The following is a 17,975-nucleotide window of genomic DNA, read 5'->3' as shown; positions in this document are numbered from 1 at the left end:
AACTAACACAAGAAGGAAAGGTATTGTATTTACAAACCTGAAGCTGTTGCTTTGACGTTGTAGCTTAAGTTGCCCCAAAAGTGAAGCCAGGCCAGCGACTCCATCTGCAGCCACTTGCATATTCCCACAGGGGTACAATATGCAGCTGATTTCCCAATTAAGCTTTCCCAGCAAAGAAGTTTTATAATTTAAACAGACTGAAAAGTTTGAGGAATGAATACATATTCATGAAGGACTAATAACACTCTGTCTAGAACACAGCTTTGAGCTGAGAGCAGCTCTGACTGGCTCATGTCTCACCCACCATACTTAGCGAAAATGGGAACGAGGAAGAAATGGCTGAAACCAGCAGATTGTGTTTTGCCAAGACAATAAATAATAACCATATTCTGACTCAAGTGCCAAATGTATAGCGCTTAATTAGAGGTCAGTAGAGCATATTTCTGCTCAGCTGTTCCATTTACAGCAATTAACATGTTCGTGTCACTTAAACTGGGTTGCAGAGCACATTTCAAAGGGTTGAGTGAAAGCAGAATGAGGGAAGGGCTGTTCCACCTCTGGCAGCAGCTCGGGAGCAGCACCTTTGGCACCCACCCGCTGGCAAAGAGGTCTCAGCCCTGGGGCAGCACCACCCTGCCCCACCCTCTGCGGGCTGAGGGGACCCCGTCCCATCGCTGCGGGAGCTGCAGTGACCCTGCCCGGCCCCGGGAGGGCTCAAGGGACCCTGCCTCCGGCCGGCGTTCCTGCCCCACCTGCCCGGGCCGTGCGGCGACACCGTCAGACACCGGGGCCGTGCCGGGCTCCCCGCCCGCCGCACCGCGTGCGCTCCCCGCCGCCGCCACCGCCTGTCCCCGGCGCGGAGCGCTCCGAGCTCGGTGTGGCGGGTGCCCCGGGGCAGGGCAGCTCCCGGCCCCGTCCCCGTCCCCGCGGCGCGGCCCCGGTGCGGCGGGCGCGGCAGCACCGCCCGTGCGGGGGCGGCGCGGGGGGCGGGCGCGCCGGGGCCGAGCCGCGCCTCGTCCCGCCCGGCTCAGTCCGGCGGGGCCGCGCCGTGCCCGCCGAGGGGCCGCGCTCCGCGGCGCTGCCGCCGTCCGGGGCCCGTCCCGCCGGCCCCGGCCCTGCCCGGCCATGGGCGCCGGGGCAGCCGCGGCCGGGACGCCGCCCCCCGCGGGCGGGCGCTGCCGGCGGCGCGGAGCGGCGAGCGCGGGCTGAGACGACGACGGCGACGACGACGAGGAGGAGGAGGGGGCAGGTGGGGCGGCCCCGGCGCTCCTGCAGCCGGGCTGGGGTGCGGCGGGGCCGGCCGGGCGGGGAGCGGGGCCGGGGGGCGGTGGCCGGGCGGGCAGGGGGAGCCGGACGGGCGGCGATCGCCGGGGGGCGCGGGTGGATCGGCCGCTCCCTGCCCCCGTTCGGCCCCGTTCCCGCCGCCCTGCCCCTGCCGCTGTCCCCGTGTCCCCGGCCCCGCTCCGGCCGGGCCAGCACGCGGTGGCGGCGGCGTGCGCGGCTCCTCGGCAGCGGGGCGGGGAGCGGAGCGGGGCCCGGTGCCGCCGCTTGCGAACCTCCGAGGGAAAGCAGGGCAGGGCTCACCTTCCAGCTAGGTTTCCTTTGCTCTCCTATTTTTTTAGATGCGTTTCTGTGCCTGTAGAGACTTCGTTGCTTCGCCTCAGCCCTATGTGACTCTGGGGGAAGGATCATGACCGAAGTCCTTCTCTCTGCTGCTCTGAACGGAACTGAGCCCAACCTGTTATCCAGCAGCGGCTGGTCTGCGGGAAACGTCACCACCAAGTGCTCCCTGACCAAAACCGGCTTCCAGTTCTATTACCTGCCCACCGTCTACATTCTGGTCTTCATCACGGGGTTTTTGGGCAACAGCGTGGCTATCTGGATGTTTGTCTTCCACATGAGGCCTTGGAGCGGCATCTCGGTTTACATGTTCAACTTGGCGCTGGCCGATTTCTTGTATGTCTTGACTCTGCCCGCCCTCATCTTTTACTACTTCAACAAAACAGACTGGATCTTCGGCGATATCATGTGCAAGCTGCAGAGGTTCATCTTCCACGTGAACCTGTACGGCAGCATCCTGTTTCTGACCTGCATCAGCGTGCACAGGTACACGGGGGTGGTGCACCCCCTCAAGTCGCTGGGCAGGCTGAAGAAGAAGAACGCGGTGTACATCAGCAGCCTGGTCTGGGTCCTCGTGGTGGCCGTGATTTCTCCAATACTCTTCTACTCGGGAACAGGGATAAGGAAAAATAAAACCATAACGTGCTACGACACGACGGCTGACGATTACCTGAGAAGTTACTTCATTTATAGCATGTGCACCACCGTGCTGATGTTCTGCATCCCCTTCATAGTGATTCTTGGTTGCTATGGGCTCATCGTGAAAGCTTTGATTTACAAGGATTTGGACAATTCTCCTCTCAGGAGAAAATCCATTTACCTGGTCATTATTGTGTTGACGGTCTTTGCAGTGTCTTACCTTCCCTTCCACGTGATGAAGACCTTAAATCTAAGGGCCAGGGTGGATTTTCAAACCCCAGATATGTGTGCCTTCAACGATAAGGTTTATGCCACTTACCAAGTGACGAGGGGCCTGGCCAGCCTCAACAGCTGTGTTGACCCCATCCTTTACTTCCTGGCAGGCGACACCTTCCGAAGGAAGCTTTCCAGGGCCACCAGGAAATCATCCAGGAGGAGCGAGCACAACGTGCAGTCCAAAAGTGAGGAAATGACTCTCAATATTTTAACAGAGTATAAACAGAACGGAGATACCAGTTTGTGAGCAAATGCAGAAGATTTGGGAACAGTTCGAAAAAAATCCTCCGCTTTGAGGCAGTAGGAGACTGTAGGGCTTACGAGTGTGTGAGGAAAATCTACCAGTCTCAGATTCTTTTTTAGATAAAGCCTCATTTTCTGGTCTTAGGAAAAGCTTAACAAAGTCAGTGGAAGAATTTTAATGGAAAATAATGTGTTAAAATTCAGCTTTCCTTCAGTAGTTTCATTTATTTCTGACTTCTGTCAGATAAAATAAAATGAAGTAAATCCCCTAAAGGAGGAGAGCAATCCAAGTGCATCTGGTTTAATGACTTAGTCTCCCACGTTTGAAAATGTTCTCAGTCAGCCTGTCTTTAAAAATAGGAAATAAAAATAAGAGCAGTATCTTGTCTTCTGAGGCTCAGTCACAGACCAGGCTCTGTGCTCACTCGCTGTTGTACGCAAGGATTTAAATCCAAGTCACGATGCAGTTACCATTTTCAGTTTTAGTATAATTTTTCATCTACTTCTAGTGCTGATAATTACTTGATAGTTTGGTGGCATTTATGGTTCAGTCCTCTTTCAGTGCCGGTGTTTTACTCAAGGTAGGCTTTGCTGGTGTGTGCATGGTTGTGCTTTGGGATTGCGATGGTTGTTCGTGGCAGAGCTGCCCCAGGGCTCCCCGGTGCCCTCGGGCGGGCACGGCCCCGGGCGCTGCCGGGCGCGCGGGCGCTGCCGGGCACAGGGAGCGGGGCCGGGCACGGTGGCGGCTCCGGGCTCTGCTCCGATGCCCGGTGCCAGCCGCAGGGACGGGCCTGGCGTGGCCTGGCTGGCCGGGGAGCGCTGCTCGAGCTGCCCGGGGCAGGGGCTGCTGGCACCGCAGCCGTGCCAGGCCTCGCTGCCAGCGGGGACCGCGCGCTCCTGCCGTGGCTACCAGGAAGGGTCTGCTCCTGCAGCCTTTACACATACAGGTGTGTGCCAAGAACAGTGGCTATTCAAGTGGATAATATAAATGGATTATATATATATAATATATATAGAACAGTATTTGGGGGGAATTAATTTTTTTGTACTTTGACAAATAAATTACTGTATTAACAAGATGTTGCAATATACTACAGGCTAAATCCGGCCCTTTACTATAGATCTTCTCCAAATGTGGGATAGTTCATCCAAAATTAGCCAAACTGCAACATTGTGTAACACGAGCTAGTGATCAGGCACAGATGAAATTCTACATGGGCAGTGTCACTTGTTTCTCATATTTTTAATAAATGTATTTGAAAATATTTTGTGCTAAAAGCGGTATAAAAGCATGCTCTGGATAATGAATTTAGTGTACAAAATTAAGTTTGATGTAATCCTAAGGGTGATTTTTAACAGATCTTTGTTCCTCTGGTCTGCATCATAAGAGTAAAATATTTATATTTTACTTACCAATTCCAGCGATTGGTTACAAATGAGAGCAGCTCTAGTTATTTTTTGACAACATTGTTAAGCAGCTTCTGTTCATATGTACGGCTTCCTCTGCAGAGTCCCTATTTATTGAACTTATTTATTAGAATGCTAAATGTAAAGTTTGTAAAGTGTGGTTCTCTGTGGTCATATTCAGAATTGGGCATTAATGGAAAATTGAAGAGCATGTTTCAATCACTGTAATACTGTGTCTTCTAACAGAACACCTTTATAATAAACTCAATTCCACCCTGACTATTCACTGCTGATATGTAACCTAGTGATAAATTAAACTACTGATTTATAGCCTAGAGGTAAATGAAACTCCAGCTTAGGAAGCCTCTTAAAGCAATGTGGAGAGCTCATTTAGCCCCATGAAAAACGTAGAGGTAGCGAAGAAATCTCAAGCAAGGGTCAATTGCTAATTAATCCTGACTGACAAAGCCTGTGGAACAGCACAGACTATTTATATACCACAGAAAGAGCCTGATTCACAATAAATGACTTCTCCTATTATGTGATTATTTGAGGCTTCATTCAGCTGAGGCACGTCTTGTTTGGAATGGCAGATGAATTACACGGAGAGGGAGCATAAAAATAGGATATTCTTTGAATCTGCTGCTCTGCGTTGAAAACCCTGTTCTTTTCCGAGCGTTGTGCGGTCAGTTTCTGGCGTTCATTAGGAATCATTAGGAATCACAGCGTTCCAGCAGTTCTGTTCGAGCAGAGGTCGCAGGCGCGGCTCGGGCCGGCCCCGCGCTCTGTCCGTGCCGTGGCTGTGCGGCCCCTGCTGCGGGCACCGAGGGGACAGAGGGACAGCGCCGTGTCCAGCCAGGCCGGGAGAGCCGCGGGGCCGGCGGGGGCCCGAGCCCCGCACAGCGCGGGCTGGCGGAGCGAGCGGTGCGGGCCCTGAGCCGCCCTTCCCATGAGGCTGATGGCACCGGGAGCTGCGTGCCGGCCGAGGGGACACCCGGGGGACACCCAGGTGACACCTCACAGCTGCGTGCCGGCCGAGGGGACACCCAGGGGACACCTCACTCCGTGCCGGCCGAGGGGACACCCAGGGGACACCCCGCAGCTCTGTGCTGGCCGAGGGGACACCCAGGGGACACCTCGCTCCGTGCCCTGTGACACTCTGTGCCGGCCGAGGGGACACCCGGGTGACACCTCGCTCCGTGCCCTGTGACACTCCATGCCGGCCAAGGGGACACCCGGGTGACACCTCACTCCATGCCCTGTGACACTCCATGCCGGCCGAGGGGACACCCGGGTGACACCTCGCTCCGTGCCCTGTGACACTCCATGCCGGCCGAGGGGACACCCGGGTGACACCTCGCTCCGTGCCCTGTGACACTCTGTGCTGGCTGAGGGGACACCCAGGTGACACCTCGCTCCGTGCCCTGTGACACTCCGTGCCGGCCGAGGGGACACCCGGGTGACACCTCGCTCCGTGCCCTGTGACACTCCATGCCGGCCGAGGGGACACCCAGGTGACACCAATGTGACACCTCGCTCCGTGCCCTGTGACGCTCCGGCTGGTGCGTCCCGCTGGGGCTGCGGCCGAGCCGCTGAGCCCAGAGCCGCCTGCAGGGCTCCTGCTCGGCTCGCCAGCCGTGCTGTATTTGGGCACTTGGAGCCATTGCCAAATCTCACCAGGTTCCTCCTGCCTGCTCCCACACCTCCTCCTTACCTGGCCGTGCCACAGCCACACTGAGGGTCCCTCCTGAGAGAGCCCTGCTCAGCCAGGAGCCGGGCACCCAGCAGAGCTGCAGGGCTGGAGCCAGGAGCCCTAAGGAGCTGCCAACCTCTCCCTGAGCTGGCCCTTTCTGGGGTGTATTTATGGAAGGCAGTCTGCCCACCAGCCCTAGGGGCCCAGGTGATCCCTGTGATTATCCATCTGGGGTGGGTGTGGTTGAAGAGGCCTTTCCCTGAGCCACTCACCTGGAGTTTCCAATCCATCCAACATGTGAGGAGAATGCAACTGTAGCTCTGGCCTTTGGGCTGGTAATTAATAATCAGTGACAACGATGGTTGTGATTACTAGGGACAAGATCCAGCTCCTTGTCTCTCTACTGTGACCACCTAGAAGTTCCACCTTCCCACACACTGTGCAATCTTTGACTAGCAAATGAGATTAAACCTGTTCTGATTCTGTGGTCTTGCTTGTAACCTGTTTTCCCCCTGGGTATGTTTGGGAATCTTCTAACTACAAATCATTCTCTTAAGACACCACAAAGTTTGAAGTAAACAGTTATTTAGAGCTTAACATTTGCCAGACCCACACCAAAACCAATTCTCATTCATGAGCTGTTGAGTTGTAGTTGCTTCCTGCAGCTCATGGGTTAATGTTTTTTCCTATTTATGCCCAGTAACTCTTACATGTCTTTAACACAGCTTGATGTCAGCATGAAACCCACAGGTGAAGTGCTGTCAGTTTGTACATTTGCATGCATGGCCTTTTTTGTTTCAATCCAGTTCATACACCACGGAATCAGTGAGCTCCTGGGCAGGGTACAGCAGCACCTGGCCCTGCTCTGGGCAGCAGAGTGCCCAGGGTGTGCTGTGAGCCCTGTGCCAGGGGAGCTGCAGGGTGCCCAGGGTGTGCTGTGAGCCCTGTGCCAGTCCCAGGGGAGCTGCAGAGTGCCCAGGCTGTGCTGTGAGCCCTGTGCCAGGGGAGCTGCAGGGCTGCTCTGGCTGTGCTGCGAGCCCTGTGCCAGGGGAGCTGCAGGGCTGCTCTGGGTGTGCTGTGAGCCCTGTGCCAGGGGAGCTGCAGGGTGCCCAGGCTGTGCTGTGAGCCCTGTGCCAGTCCCAGGGGAGCTGCAGGGTGCCCAGGCTGTGCTGCCAGCCCTGTGCCAGTCCCAGGGGAGCTGCAGGGTGCCCAGGTGGCTGCCAGCCCCATGCCAGGGGAGCTGCAGGGTGCCCAGGTGGCTGCCAGCCCCATGCCAGGGGAGCTGCAGGGTGCCCAGGCTGTGCTGTGAGCCCTGTGCCAGTCCCAGGGGAGCTGCAGGGTGCCCAGGCTGTGCTGCCAGCCCCGTGCCAGGCTGTGGAGCATCCTCTGCTCTGTGCCCCCAGGGACACGCTGGGCTTTGACTCCACAGCGAGGCCCCACAGCCAAACCCCGACCCTGGGCTGTGTGAGCCCACCCAGGAGGGCACAGGAACCTTCCCTGGCCTTGCCCCCTCCTCCTCCTCTGGGTGAGGAAGGACCTGGGGCACTCCTGGGGGTGTCTGAGCCCGGCTGCACGGGCACAGCAATTTCAAGTACTCTGAAGGCACAGGACTTATTACTTGGCATGTGGCTGTGAGTTACTCTGTGTTCCAAGGGCAGATGTGAAAATGCTTATTTTTCTGGTGTGCTGTGATTTTAATATTGTTAAGTTCAATTTCTTTGTGAACACTACTGAAACCTGACTGCAACACCTGCAAGGACAGTGCTACCTTTTATTTACACTCAGGTTATGCAGCTGCTTTAATTAAAGAGTAAAAAAAAATCCTCTTATTTGTCCATAATTTTAATGAACAAAAATATATTTGGGTTTGAAGTTGCAACTATTTTTAGTGGCAGCAGAAGTGTGGCCCCAGCGTTGCTGGCTGCACCGAGCAGCTCGTGTTGGAGCCGCCCCAGTAGCATTATGAAACACTCCTCCTGCCTTTTGTGTTGGTAATTCATGCTTCCAGGAGATTCTTCCGGCAGTGGTATGTCTTTAAAAATAGGTAATAAAAGGCTTGCAGAATACATGCAATTTAAAACCTTGAGAGGAAGCAGGCAGACCAAATGAGAATCGAAATAAGTGAATAAAGTGAATAAATGAGTGATGCTTAGCCTTCAAAGACAAAGGAGGCATGTGGAGATGGCTTTACACTGAGGGAAGGTACATAGAGATCAGATATTGGAAGAAAGCTGTTCCTTGTGAGGCTGGGCAGGCCCTGGCACGGGTGCCCAGAGCAGCTGCCCCTGGATCCCTGGCAGTGCCCAAGGCCAGGCTGGACACTGGGGCTGGGAGCCCCTGGGACAGTGAGAGGTGTCCCTGCCATGGCAGGGGTGCCCTGCATGGGATTTAGGGTCTGTTCCAACCCAAACCATTCCATGGTTCTGTGCTGTTTGGGGTCAGCAGGTGGCACAAACAAGGGTCACTCCTGTGCAGTTCCAGAGGCAGCAGGCTCACCTGCTGCCCCATTCTCACCCACCCCAAGCCCTCTCCCATTCCCAGACTGCTGGGGACACATCCTGAGGGGTTACCCAAACTATCACAGGCTGGGGGGCTACCCAAACCATCACAGGATGAGGGGTTACCCAAACCATCACAGGCTGGGGGGGTTACCCCAACCATCACAGGCTGGGGGGGTTACCCAAACCTGTGGGGTTACCCCGACCATCACAGGCTGGGGGGGTTACCCAAACCATCACAGGATGGGGGGCTACCCAAACCATCACAGGCTGGGGGGGTTACCCCAACCATCACAGGCTGGGGGGGTTACCCAAACCTGTGGGGTTACCCCGACCATCACAGGCTGGGGGGGTTACCCAAACCTGTGGGGTTACCCAAAACCATCACAGGATGGGGGGGTTACCCAAACCTGTGGGGTTACCCAAAACCATCACAGGCTGGGGGGGCTACCCAAACCTGTGGGGTTACCCCAAACAATCACAGGCAGTGAGGTGAGAGCGCTGCCCAGCCCATGGAGCTGGAGGTGCTCAGGGTGAGGCAGGAGAGACCCAGGGCAGCTTGGAGGGGCTGTGAGCTGTGTCTGTGCCACCCACAGGAGTACCCAGGGCTGTGAGCTGTGTCTGTGGCACCCACAGGAGCACCCAGGGCTGGGCTGTGTCTGTGGCACCCACAGGAGCACCCAGGGCTGTGAGCTGTGTCTGTGGCACCCACAGGAGCACCCAGGGCTGAGCTGTGTCTGTGGCACCCACAGGAGCACCCAGGGCTGGGCTGTGTCTGTGGCACCCACAGATCACCCAGGGCTCTGGGCTGTGTCTGTGGCACCCACAGATCACCCAGGGCTGGGCTGTGTCTGTGGCACCCACAGGAGCACCCAGGGCTGAGCTGTGTCTGTGGCACCCACAGGAGCACCCAGGGCTGGGCTGTGTCTGTGGCACCCACAGATCACCCAGGGCTCTGGGCTGTGTCTGTGGCACCCACAGATCACCCAGGGCTGGGCTGTGTCTGTGGCACCCACAGGAGCACCCAGGGCTGTGAGCTGTGTCTGTGGCACCCACAGGAGCACCCAGGGCTGTGTCTGTGGCACCCACAGGAGCACCCAGGGCTCTGGGCTGTGTCTGTGGCACCCACAGGAGCACCCAGGGCTCTGTGGCAGCTGGCTGTGGGTGTCACCAGCTCCTGTGTGGGGACTGAGAGGACACTGAGTGCTGGCTGTGTTTGTGTCCCTGGGGCACGCAGCCCACTCAGTGCTCCCTGGGCATGGGGCTACCCCTCTGGGAGTGACCCATGGCCTGCCACAGCCACCAGCACCGTGTCCTGCAGCCCCAGGGCAAGCTGGATATTCCAAAGGAGAACCAGGCAGAGGCTCCCACCAGGAAACCCATTCCCAGGGCCCTGAGTGGCTGCTGCCTGCCCGTGGGAGCATCCCTGCATCCCTGAATGATCATCAGAAAATCTGCTCATTTAGAGTGCTGGAAACACCACTCACCCTTCCTGGCATTCCCCCACAGCCAGGGAACAGCAGAGCTGTTTGTGTTAATAATTCATAGGAGACTTCTCCCTTTGCTTTATGGCTCCTCCACGCAGCAGCACCAGGATCTGCCCCACACCCTCCTCGCTGAGCTGGGGCCATGGCCTGGGTCAGACTGAGACCTTCAACCCCTGCTGCTCCCAGGGACCTTCCCCTGCAGGCTGAGAGCCCCTCTTGGCTCGATTCTTAACCAAAACCAGCCCTAACTTTAACACAGAGGCTGCTATAACCCTGGCACAGGTTCCTCAGGGGGCTGTGGCTGCCCCTGCCCTGGAAGTGCCCACAGCCAGGCTGGCTCCTGGCGGGTGCCAGGCTGTGCCCCGTGCTGTGCTGGCATTCAGGCATGGACTGACAGAGATTTCCCTGTGGGAGCCAGGCTGCTTGGTCACAAATGCACTTCCTTCCACTGTGAATAATGGCCTTTTGTGGGGAACTGCTTTTTCTCCAAGGCAGTGACTGAGAAGTGACCCAGCCGTGGAGCCGGGGCTGGCCCAGCGCTGGGACAGTGTCAGGGGCTGGGGCCAGGCAGAGGCGTGGAGGGGCTGAGCAGGGGCACCCAGCCTTGCTATCACCCAAACAGACCCCAGGGACTGGCAGAGGAGGGCAAGGGATGCTCCTGCACACAGCCAAGCATCCCAAATGCACATGCCAGGGGCTCGGGGCACAGCCCTGAGACCCACAGATGAGGATTTGCTCACTTGGCCTCTCTGCGACCCAGCTGGGAGAAGCTCTTGGGGATTATAACACAGTTTTAATACCAAATATTATGTTATTGCTAATTTCAGAATTAAAGAGTACTTTTAAGACTCCACAGAAGTTAAATTCTTACCAGATTATTGAGTTTTAGTATCCTCAGTAACAACACCAGAGTAGTTCAGTCATGCATTGAGATAATAAAGCTTTGCACTGTAGGGGGAGAATCGTTTGTTTGTTTGGTATTACTGGCCCATCGCTACCCCCATCCCCACTGTGGGCTCAGCACAGGGCCCCAGGACCCAGATGGGTGCAGCAGGATGGGTTTCCCCTCTCCCTGCTCTCCCTGGCTGCAGCTGGGCCAGTCCAGGAGCACAAATGGCCTCGCAGGGGTTTGTGGCAGCTTCCAGCGCAGGGACAGCAGCCAGGCCAGAGGGAAGCAGGTCCCGGGTGCTGCCCGAGCTGCCTTGGCACTGCAGCTCTCCTCCTCCTCCTCAGCAATGTGTCAGGACACGTTTGGCACAAGTAAAAAGTTGTTGTTTAACATTCTTGTGTATTTGTGAGCGGTGGCAGTGATGCTTCCTGTAAAACAGAGCTGCGAGCGTGGCAAAGCTGTTTGATGTTACAGCCTTATTTAAACAGCATTTAGATAGTAAAAGCAGTCATTCCCCTCGTCCCCACATACCAGCTACCCATTAAAATTCCTTCTCATGCTCCTGCACAAAGACTAATTTTGGCAGAAGGCTAACTTGCCCTAGATTTTTAAAAGACTACTTGTTTTAAAACAAAGTCCTTTGGGGAAGGGAGGGAGCTGGGAGATTTGCTTCCTCCCCCTGCCCTCGCAGTCTCATCACCTTGACTGGCCCCCATCCCATCACCCCTGGTCACCCCATCCCATCACCCCCCTTCGGTCACCTCCTGGCCCCGGGGGGTGCAGTACCCCCCTCATCTTCCTCCTCCTCATCCTCCTCCTCCTCCTCCTCCTGCTGCTCTTCCTCCTCCTCTCCCGTGGAGGGGCTCCTGGCCCCTCGGAGGGTGATGGAGGGGAGCTTTGAGCACAGAGCACGGAGCAGGAGGAGCCAAGGGAAGATTGAAAATCTGTCATTCACCTTGACATTGACACACTAAAAATAAAGTTAAACACTTTTAAAAACAAATTATGCCAATATTCAGATATTACTTGAGGGACTTGACTCAGAATAAAACTCTGGGTTTTCAAGCCATCTCTCACTACCATTAGAACAGCTTTTCACCAAGATATTCCTTTGTTCCTGGGTTGTTTCCTCTCCTTCAGACTCTGGGCAAAGTGTCACTCGATTGAGACAACTGAGAACAGCAGAACATCAGAGAAACCTGCCCCACAGGTGTCCTGTAGAACGCAGAGCGAGCAGGTCCAGAGAGACCCACAGAGGCAAATCCACAGGCAGAGCCTCGCGGGGAGCAGATGGAGGAGCTGACTTGTCTCTTTGGCTGTGATTCAAGGAAAATGTTTTCTACCCTTCCCTTGCTGCATTGGGATAAATCTGCAAAGGAAAACATTTCTCGGTGCAGCGTGCTGGCAGGGCTGGTGCCGCACCACCAGCGGATCCAGCCCTGCCACAGCCCTGGGGCACGTTCCTCGCTGAGTGCTCTGACAGCTGCTCCGGCTCCGGGGCCACCAGCAGGGCTGCTCAAGCCGAGAGAGGTTAAATACCAGTGAGTCCCGGTGAGTCCCGGTGAGTCCCGGTGAGTCCCAGTGACTCCCAGTGAGTCCCAGTGAGTCCCGGTGAGTCCCAGTCCCCAGGGAATGCTGCATAAGCAGCTGCCCTTGGTGCATGCACAAGAGGAAGCAGAGCTGAAATTTTGGCTGGATTTAGCAGCTCTCTGTGGCTTGCCAGGCCGTGGTGACATCAGGGAATGGCTCCACAGAGGGATGCTGCCTTTAGAACGCCGTGGGGCTCCTGGGTGCCCTGCCCACAGCAGGGATGGAGCTGGGCAGTGACAGCACCTCCATCTCTGCTGCCAGCTGCAATTCACCCCCTGTCCCACAGCGGGCTCAGCCGGGGACAAGGGGCAGGGCAGGGCTGGGGCTTGGGCTGGGGCTGGGGCTGGGGCAGGGCTGGGGCTGTGCCCACACCACCACGGCTGCTGCCACCGCCTCAGAGGCTCCAGAACAGCCCCCAGCCCGTGCCACCAGCTCTGGCCACCAGCTCTGCTCATTAAATCTCTCCTGTAAGTGATACTGGGAGGGATGACTCAGCCCTAAGTATAGCTACCTGTACCCAGAATAGAGCCAGGCCCTGCGGCGCTTGGTGTGGGTCAGCGGGAGCGTCTCCTAAAGCACTGAGAGCTGGGGCTGTGACACTGGTGGCACCACGGGTGGCCCTGCCTTTTCACCTGCTTTACCCTCAGCCCAGGACAGGATTCCTTAGAAAACCCTCTGACACGAATCCCCTCTATTGAATGTACAGAAACACAAATTTCAGTTGTTCTTTTCTTGATCAAGTCACGCTGACCAGAGCTCACGAACAGGATCAACTTACACCACAGCTAAAAATACACCATCAGCTACACACAGATGGATCTAAGGGATGTGTGTGTGTAACTGCGTGCACATGTCCCTGAAGCTCCAAGACACACAAACTCCTGATACTTTGCTGTAAAAGGTGGCAGGCAGAAAACACTATGCCCTGGCAGTGCACAAATGGGGCCTTTGTCCCTTGCCATGAAGCCCCTGTACCCACAAGGCTCAGGAGCAGATCCAGAAGCATCAGTGAGTTCACACTGGTGGGAAAGCTCCAGAAGGAAAGAGGAGCCAGAGCCACTCTGCCCCATTGCCCTGGTCAGCATCCGGCACCAAGAGTTGAGGGGTTGCATCCTGGGCTTTGCTCTGCCTCTTTGGCCGAGTTGTTTAAAATAGCAAACAGAAGAATTTGCCTCTCAGATAAGATAAACTGCAGTTAACTCATGACAGGATGTGCCCTGCAAACCTCAGGAGCAATCTGCACGTGGTGAAACACAGCCCCAGCACCGGTCCTGCCTGCTGCACACCAAGCCAGGCTCACACGGCGCTGTGGCTGATCCCAGCACCGCCCCTGAGCACAGACTGAGCATCTGCAGCTGCACCGGGCACAGGGCACGAGCAGAGCTGCCCAGAGGAGCCTTTCTGGGCATGGAGGTTCCCAGGTGGATTTTGGAGCAGGGTGCTCCCAGCAGCAGCCCCAGCTCCCCTCTTCCCACAGCCCAGGTGAGAGGCTGCCTGCAGCTCTGCGTTCCCTGGGGCTGGGCAGGGTGTGTGCCCCAGAACCACCATGGGAACAGGGACACCCAGCCTGGGGCTCCTCCAGAGGCTCCTGCTCCTCTTTCCCGGTACCACTGTAAGGGTAGAAACATCCACATGGAGTCAGTGCAAATGAGTCATATTTCAGTGCCATCTAATTGTTAGATGCTGTACATGATATTTGTCAGCTCGTGCTGTGAACAGTTCCTTTACATAACCCCCGAGAGCTGTGTCAGACTCCAGTGCTTTACAAGGCCTCTGCTTTGAATGGATTAAAGTGTGGTGCTCATTTCCATCAGCTCCAGACCTGCAGGGCTGCCCACATGCTGTATCCAGTTGAAGGAGGTGCCTTTTTGGGCAGGTGGCAGTGACACCTCAGCGAGGCCATGAGGCTCTGGCACTGCCATTTTCCTCTGCAGGACGCCCTGAGCCTGGCTGGGCACTCCCTGCCTCCCCCAAGGGTCACCAAAGCCACACAAGTGTTTCAATCCCTGTGCCCATTGTTGGATCTGAGCCTCGGTGCCCTTAGGGTCTGCTTCTCCCCCAGCTGCCCCTGGGCTCAGGGGATGGTGCCATCAGTGCAGGAGAGTGGCAAGGAGTGCTGGGGGTACCCCAAACCATGGGGGAAGTGTGGAGCAGCAAAGCACCGAGTCAGAAGCACTAACTCCATCAGCTCTCTGTGAAAGCCACTTAACTGGGATATAAACTTTCCCTGACACATCTAATACACCTCTCTTGGTGCCAAGTGACCATTAAAGGAACACGATCCAAAAACCACATTAGCCCATCCTGCCGTGGGTGTGCCAGGGATCCCAGCCCAGTCTGTGGGAGCTGCAGCTGCTCCAGCTCAGCTACAGGAGCTCCTGGTGGGCACAGCAGGTCCATCCTGGGCGAGCAGGGACTCTCCTCGTGACCACAGCCCCGGGATGATGCCACAAGGCCAGATGTGGGCAGGCAGCCCTGCTGTGGTCCCGAACCCCGGGCACCAGCACAGCCCCTGGCTCTGCTGTGCCCACAGCATGAGCAGTGATGCTCCTGATGGCTCTTGCCACTGCGTGAGGTGACAGAAGCTGTGGACAAACCCCTGCACAGGCTCTGGAACGGGAGTGGAGGGAGCCCAGGGGAGCCCAGGGGAGCCCAGGGGAGTCCAGGGGAGCCCAGGGGCAGAGGGGAGCCCAGGGGAGCCCAGGAGCCCAGGGGAGTCCAGGGGAGCCCAGGGGAGTCCAGGGGAGCCCAGGAGCCCAGGGGAGCCCCGGGGAGCCCAGGGGAGCCCAGGGGAGCCCAGGAGCCCAGGGGAGCCCCAGGGAGCCCAGGAGCCCAGGGGAGCCCAGGGGAGCCCCGGGGAGCCCCGGGGAGCCCAGGGGAGCCCAGGGGAGTCCAGGGGAGCCGAGGGGAGCCCAGGAGCCCAGGGGAGCCCAGGGGAACCCAGGGGAGCCCAGGGGAGCCCAGGGGAGCCCAGGGGCAGAGGGGAGCCCAGAGGAGCTCAGGGGAGCCGAGGGGAGCCCCGGGGAGCCCAGAGGAGCCCAGGAGCCCAGGAGCCGAGGGGAGCCCAGGAGCCGAGGGGAGCCCCGGGGAGCCCAGGGCAGCTGCCGGCTCGGCCCGGGGCGCTGGCAGAGCGCGGTCCGTGGCCGGTCCCGGTTGGCAGCCCCGGGCACTGCCTGCCGTGCCCTCCGCGGCTGCCGCTCCCCGGAGCCCGCAGCGCTGCCAGCCGGGGCCAGGAGCGGCCGAGGAGCGTTCCCAGGCCGCAGCCAAGGGGGAGCGGCTCTGCCCTTCCTGGATGCGCTCCGGCCCCGGCAGCGATGCGTGAACCCCCTCTGCAGCGCTCCCGGTTCCCAGCTCCCATCCAAAGCCCTTCCCCAGCTCTGCTGCTCTCACTGCTCCAGGGCTGTGTTTAGCCGCTGCTCCCTCTCCGAACCGCCTGGCTTAAGGGATGTCAGGCTTCACAGGTGCTTCACAGGGCTGGCTGAACCCCTCTGGCGTGGTCACTCGTTCAGAAGGCCCAGCAGCGCTGGCAGGAGCTGGCACCACCTATGCCCATCCCTGCCCTCGATGGCACCCGCTGCTGCCGTTCGCCCGGGCGTGGAGCACAGGAAAAGCCGTGATTTTCCTTCCTGGGCTTGTCCTGGGAGCCAGAGCCCTGCGGGGCTGGAACCAGCCCTGGGCAGCCCGAGCGCAGCTGCCGCGTTCAGACACGGAGCAGGGACCGTGTGCGGGGACAGGCAGAGCTGAGTGAGACACTGGGGACAGAGAGCGTGTGTGGGGACAGGCACGGCTCCCTCTGCTCCCTGTGGGACACTGGGGACAGGCAGAGCTGAGTGAGACACTGGGGACAGAGAGCGTGTGCGGGGACAGGCACAGCTCCCTGTGGGACACTGGGGACAGGCAGAGCTGAGTGAGACACTCGGGACAGAGAGCGTGTGCGGGGACAGGCACGGCTCCCTCTGCTCCCTGTGGGACACTCGGGACAGGCACGGCTCCCTCTGTGCCCTCTGAGACACTGGGGACAGGCACAGCTCCCTGTGGGACACTGGGGACAGGCACAGCTCCCTCCCTGTGGGACACTGGGGACAGGCACAGCTCCCTCCCTGTGGGACACTGGGGACAGACACAGCTCCCTGTGGGACACTCGGGACAGGCACAGTTCCCTCTGCTCCCTGTGGGACACTGGGGACAGGCACGGCTCCCTCTGCAGCTCCCTGTGGGACACTGGGGACAGGCACAGCTCCCTGTGGGACACTGGGGACAGACACAGCTCCCTGTGGGACACTGGGGACAGGCACGGCTCCCTGTGGGACACTGGGGACAGGCACAGCTCCCTCCCTGTGGGACACTGGGGACAGGCACAGCTCCCTGTGGGACACTGGGGACAGGCACAGCTCCCTGTGGGACACTGGGGACAGGCACAGCTCCCTGTGGGACACTGGGGACAGGCACAGCTCCCTCCCTGTGCTGCTCCCTCTGTGCCATGTGGAACACTCGGGACAGGCACGGCTCCCTCCCTGTGCAGCTCCCCGTGCTCCCTCTGCAGCCCCGGGCACGCCGCTCCTCCCGAGCCGCCCAGCATCCCGGCACACAGCAGGGACACACAGAGCAGCCAGAAACGCGGCAGGGGCTGCCCTGGCAAACACAAAACGCTGCTGTCCTATGGTCCCTGCCGTGGGCTCTGAGGCTCGTGTTGGAAAGGGTATAAATAGTGATAGAAGTGTGAGCCTCCTTTTCAAAGCCACTTAAAAGACTTTTTTAAAAAATTAACAGCCAAAACAGCAAACAAGCCCTAAAGGTATTTCTTTAGCAGGAACTTGAAAGAAGCAGAGCTGATGAGGTGCAATCCACTGTCTTTCCACCTGCTTAATCAGAAACAGGACACTGCAGGAAATTATCATACTACTTCATTTCAGGAAAAAGCTTTTCAATAAAAAGATTAAACATGTCTCTAATGTGTGAAGATATGAGCAGGTTATAATTACTATTGACCTCACCTCATCAGCAGTATTTAATTGATGTCAAGGTCTTTATCTGCCTGTGCAAGTTAATCAGCATCCCTGGGCCTCCAAAGACTGCATTTATAACCTCCTAAGGAAGGAGGAACCTTGCTGTGTGTACTTCTCTTGTTTTTCTCTCCCTTCCCTTCCACATGTCCCTGAGCTGCTGCACCTCAGCTCTGCTGGGGCAGTCACTGCCTGAGGCTGGAAATCCACCTCTGGAACTGCTGCTCCTGCCCCTCATGCTCCCCAGACACCTGCAGCAGGATCCCTTTCCTGGAAATGTGATTTCACACTGCGGGAGAGGGCTGATCCCGACTGGGCTGAGCCCTGCTGCCCCAGCCCTGCACAGCAGCCCCGTGCTTTCCTGGAGATGCACATTTCCACCCATTCCCAGGGGTTATAAATACCCCAGGAGCCGGGAATGCACATGGAAGGGCTGGAGCAGCACAGGAGGAAGGGGGTGGGCGTGCTCCATTGCAATACCCATATTTATCTGCAGCTTTATTTGAGTAACACGGAGGTTTTTTCCCCTGCTGGCCAGCAAGGAGCTGCTGCAGTGCCCAGGCTGCAGCTGAAGGACAGGATCCATGCTGTGATCCTGCAGGCAGCTGGGAGCACACAGACGCTCCTGTC

The 17,975-nt window shown here is 57.7% G+C and overlaps 1 protein-coding gene across 1 annotated transcript; it reads left to right on the top strand.

The window, feature by feature from the left end:
* The first annotated feature begins 1,031 nt into the window (after positions 1-1,031).
* P2RY1 (purinergic receptor P2Y1) lies at positions 1,032-4,464 on the top strand. The gene is made up of 2 exons (XM_054639427.2): positions 1,032-1,249; positions 1,623-4,464. Exon 2 carries the CDS (start codon positions 1,691-1,693, stop codon positions 2,780-2,782), a length of 1,092 nt encoding a protein of 363 aa, XP_054495402.1. The 5' UTR covers positions 1,032-1,249; positions 1,623-1,690; the 3' UTR covers positions 2,783-4,464.
* The last annotated feature ends 13,511 nt before the right edge of the window (positions 4,465-17,975 follow it).

The sequence above is a fragment of the Agelaius phoeniceus genome, chromosome 10 (assembly GCF_051311805.1).
Source record: "Agelaius phoeniceus isolate bAgePho1 chromosome 10, bAgePho1.hap1, whole genome shotgun sequence".
NCBI classification, from domain to species: domain Eukaryota; kingdom Metazoa; phylum Chordata; class Aves; order Passeriformes; family Icteridae; genus Agelaius; species Agelaius phoeniceus.
The sequence above is the reverse complement of the archived record's forward strand: the minus strand, read 5'-3'. Positions and strand labels throughout refer to the sequence as shown.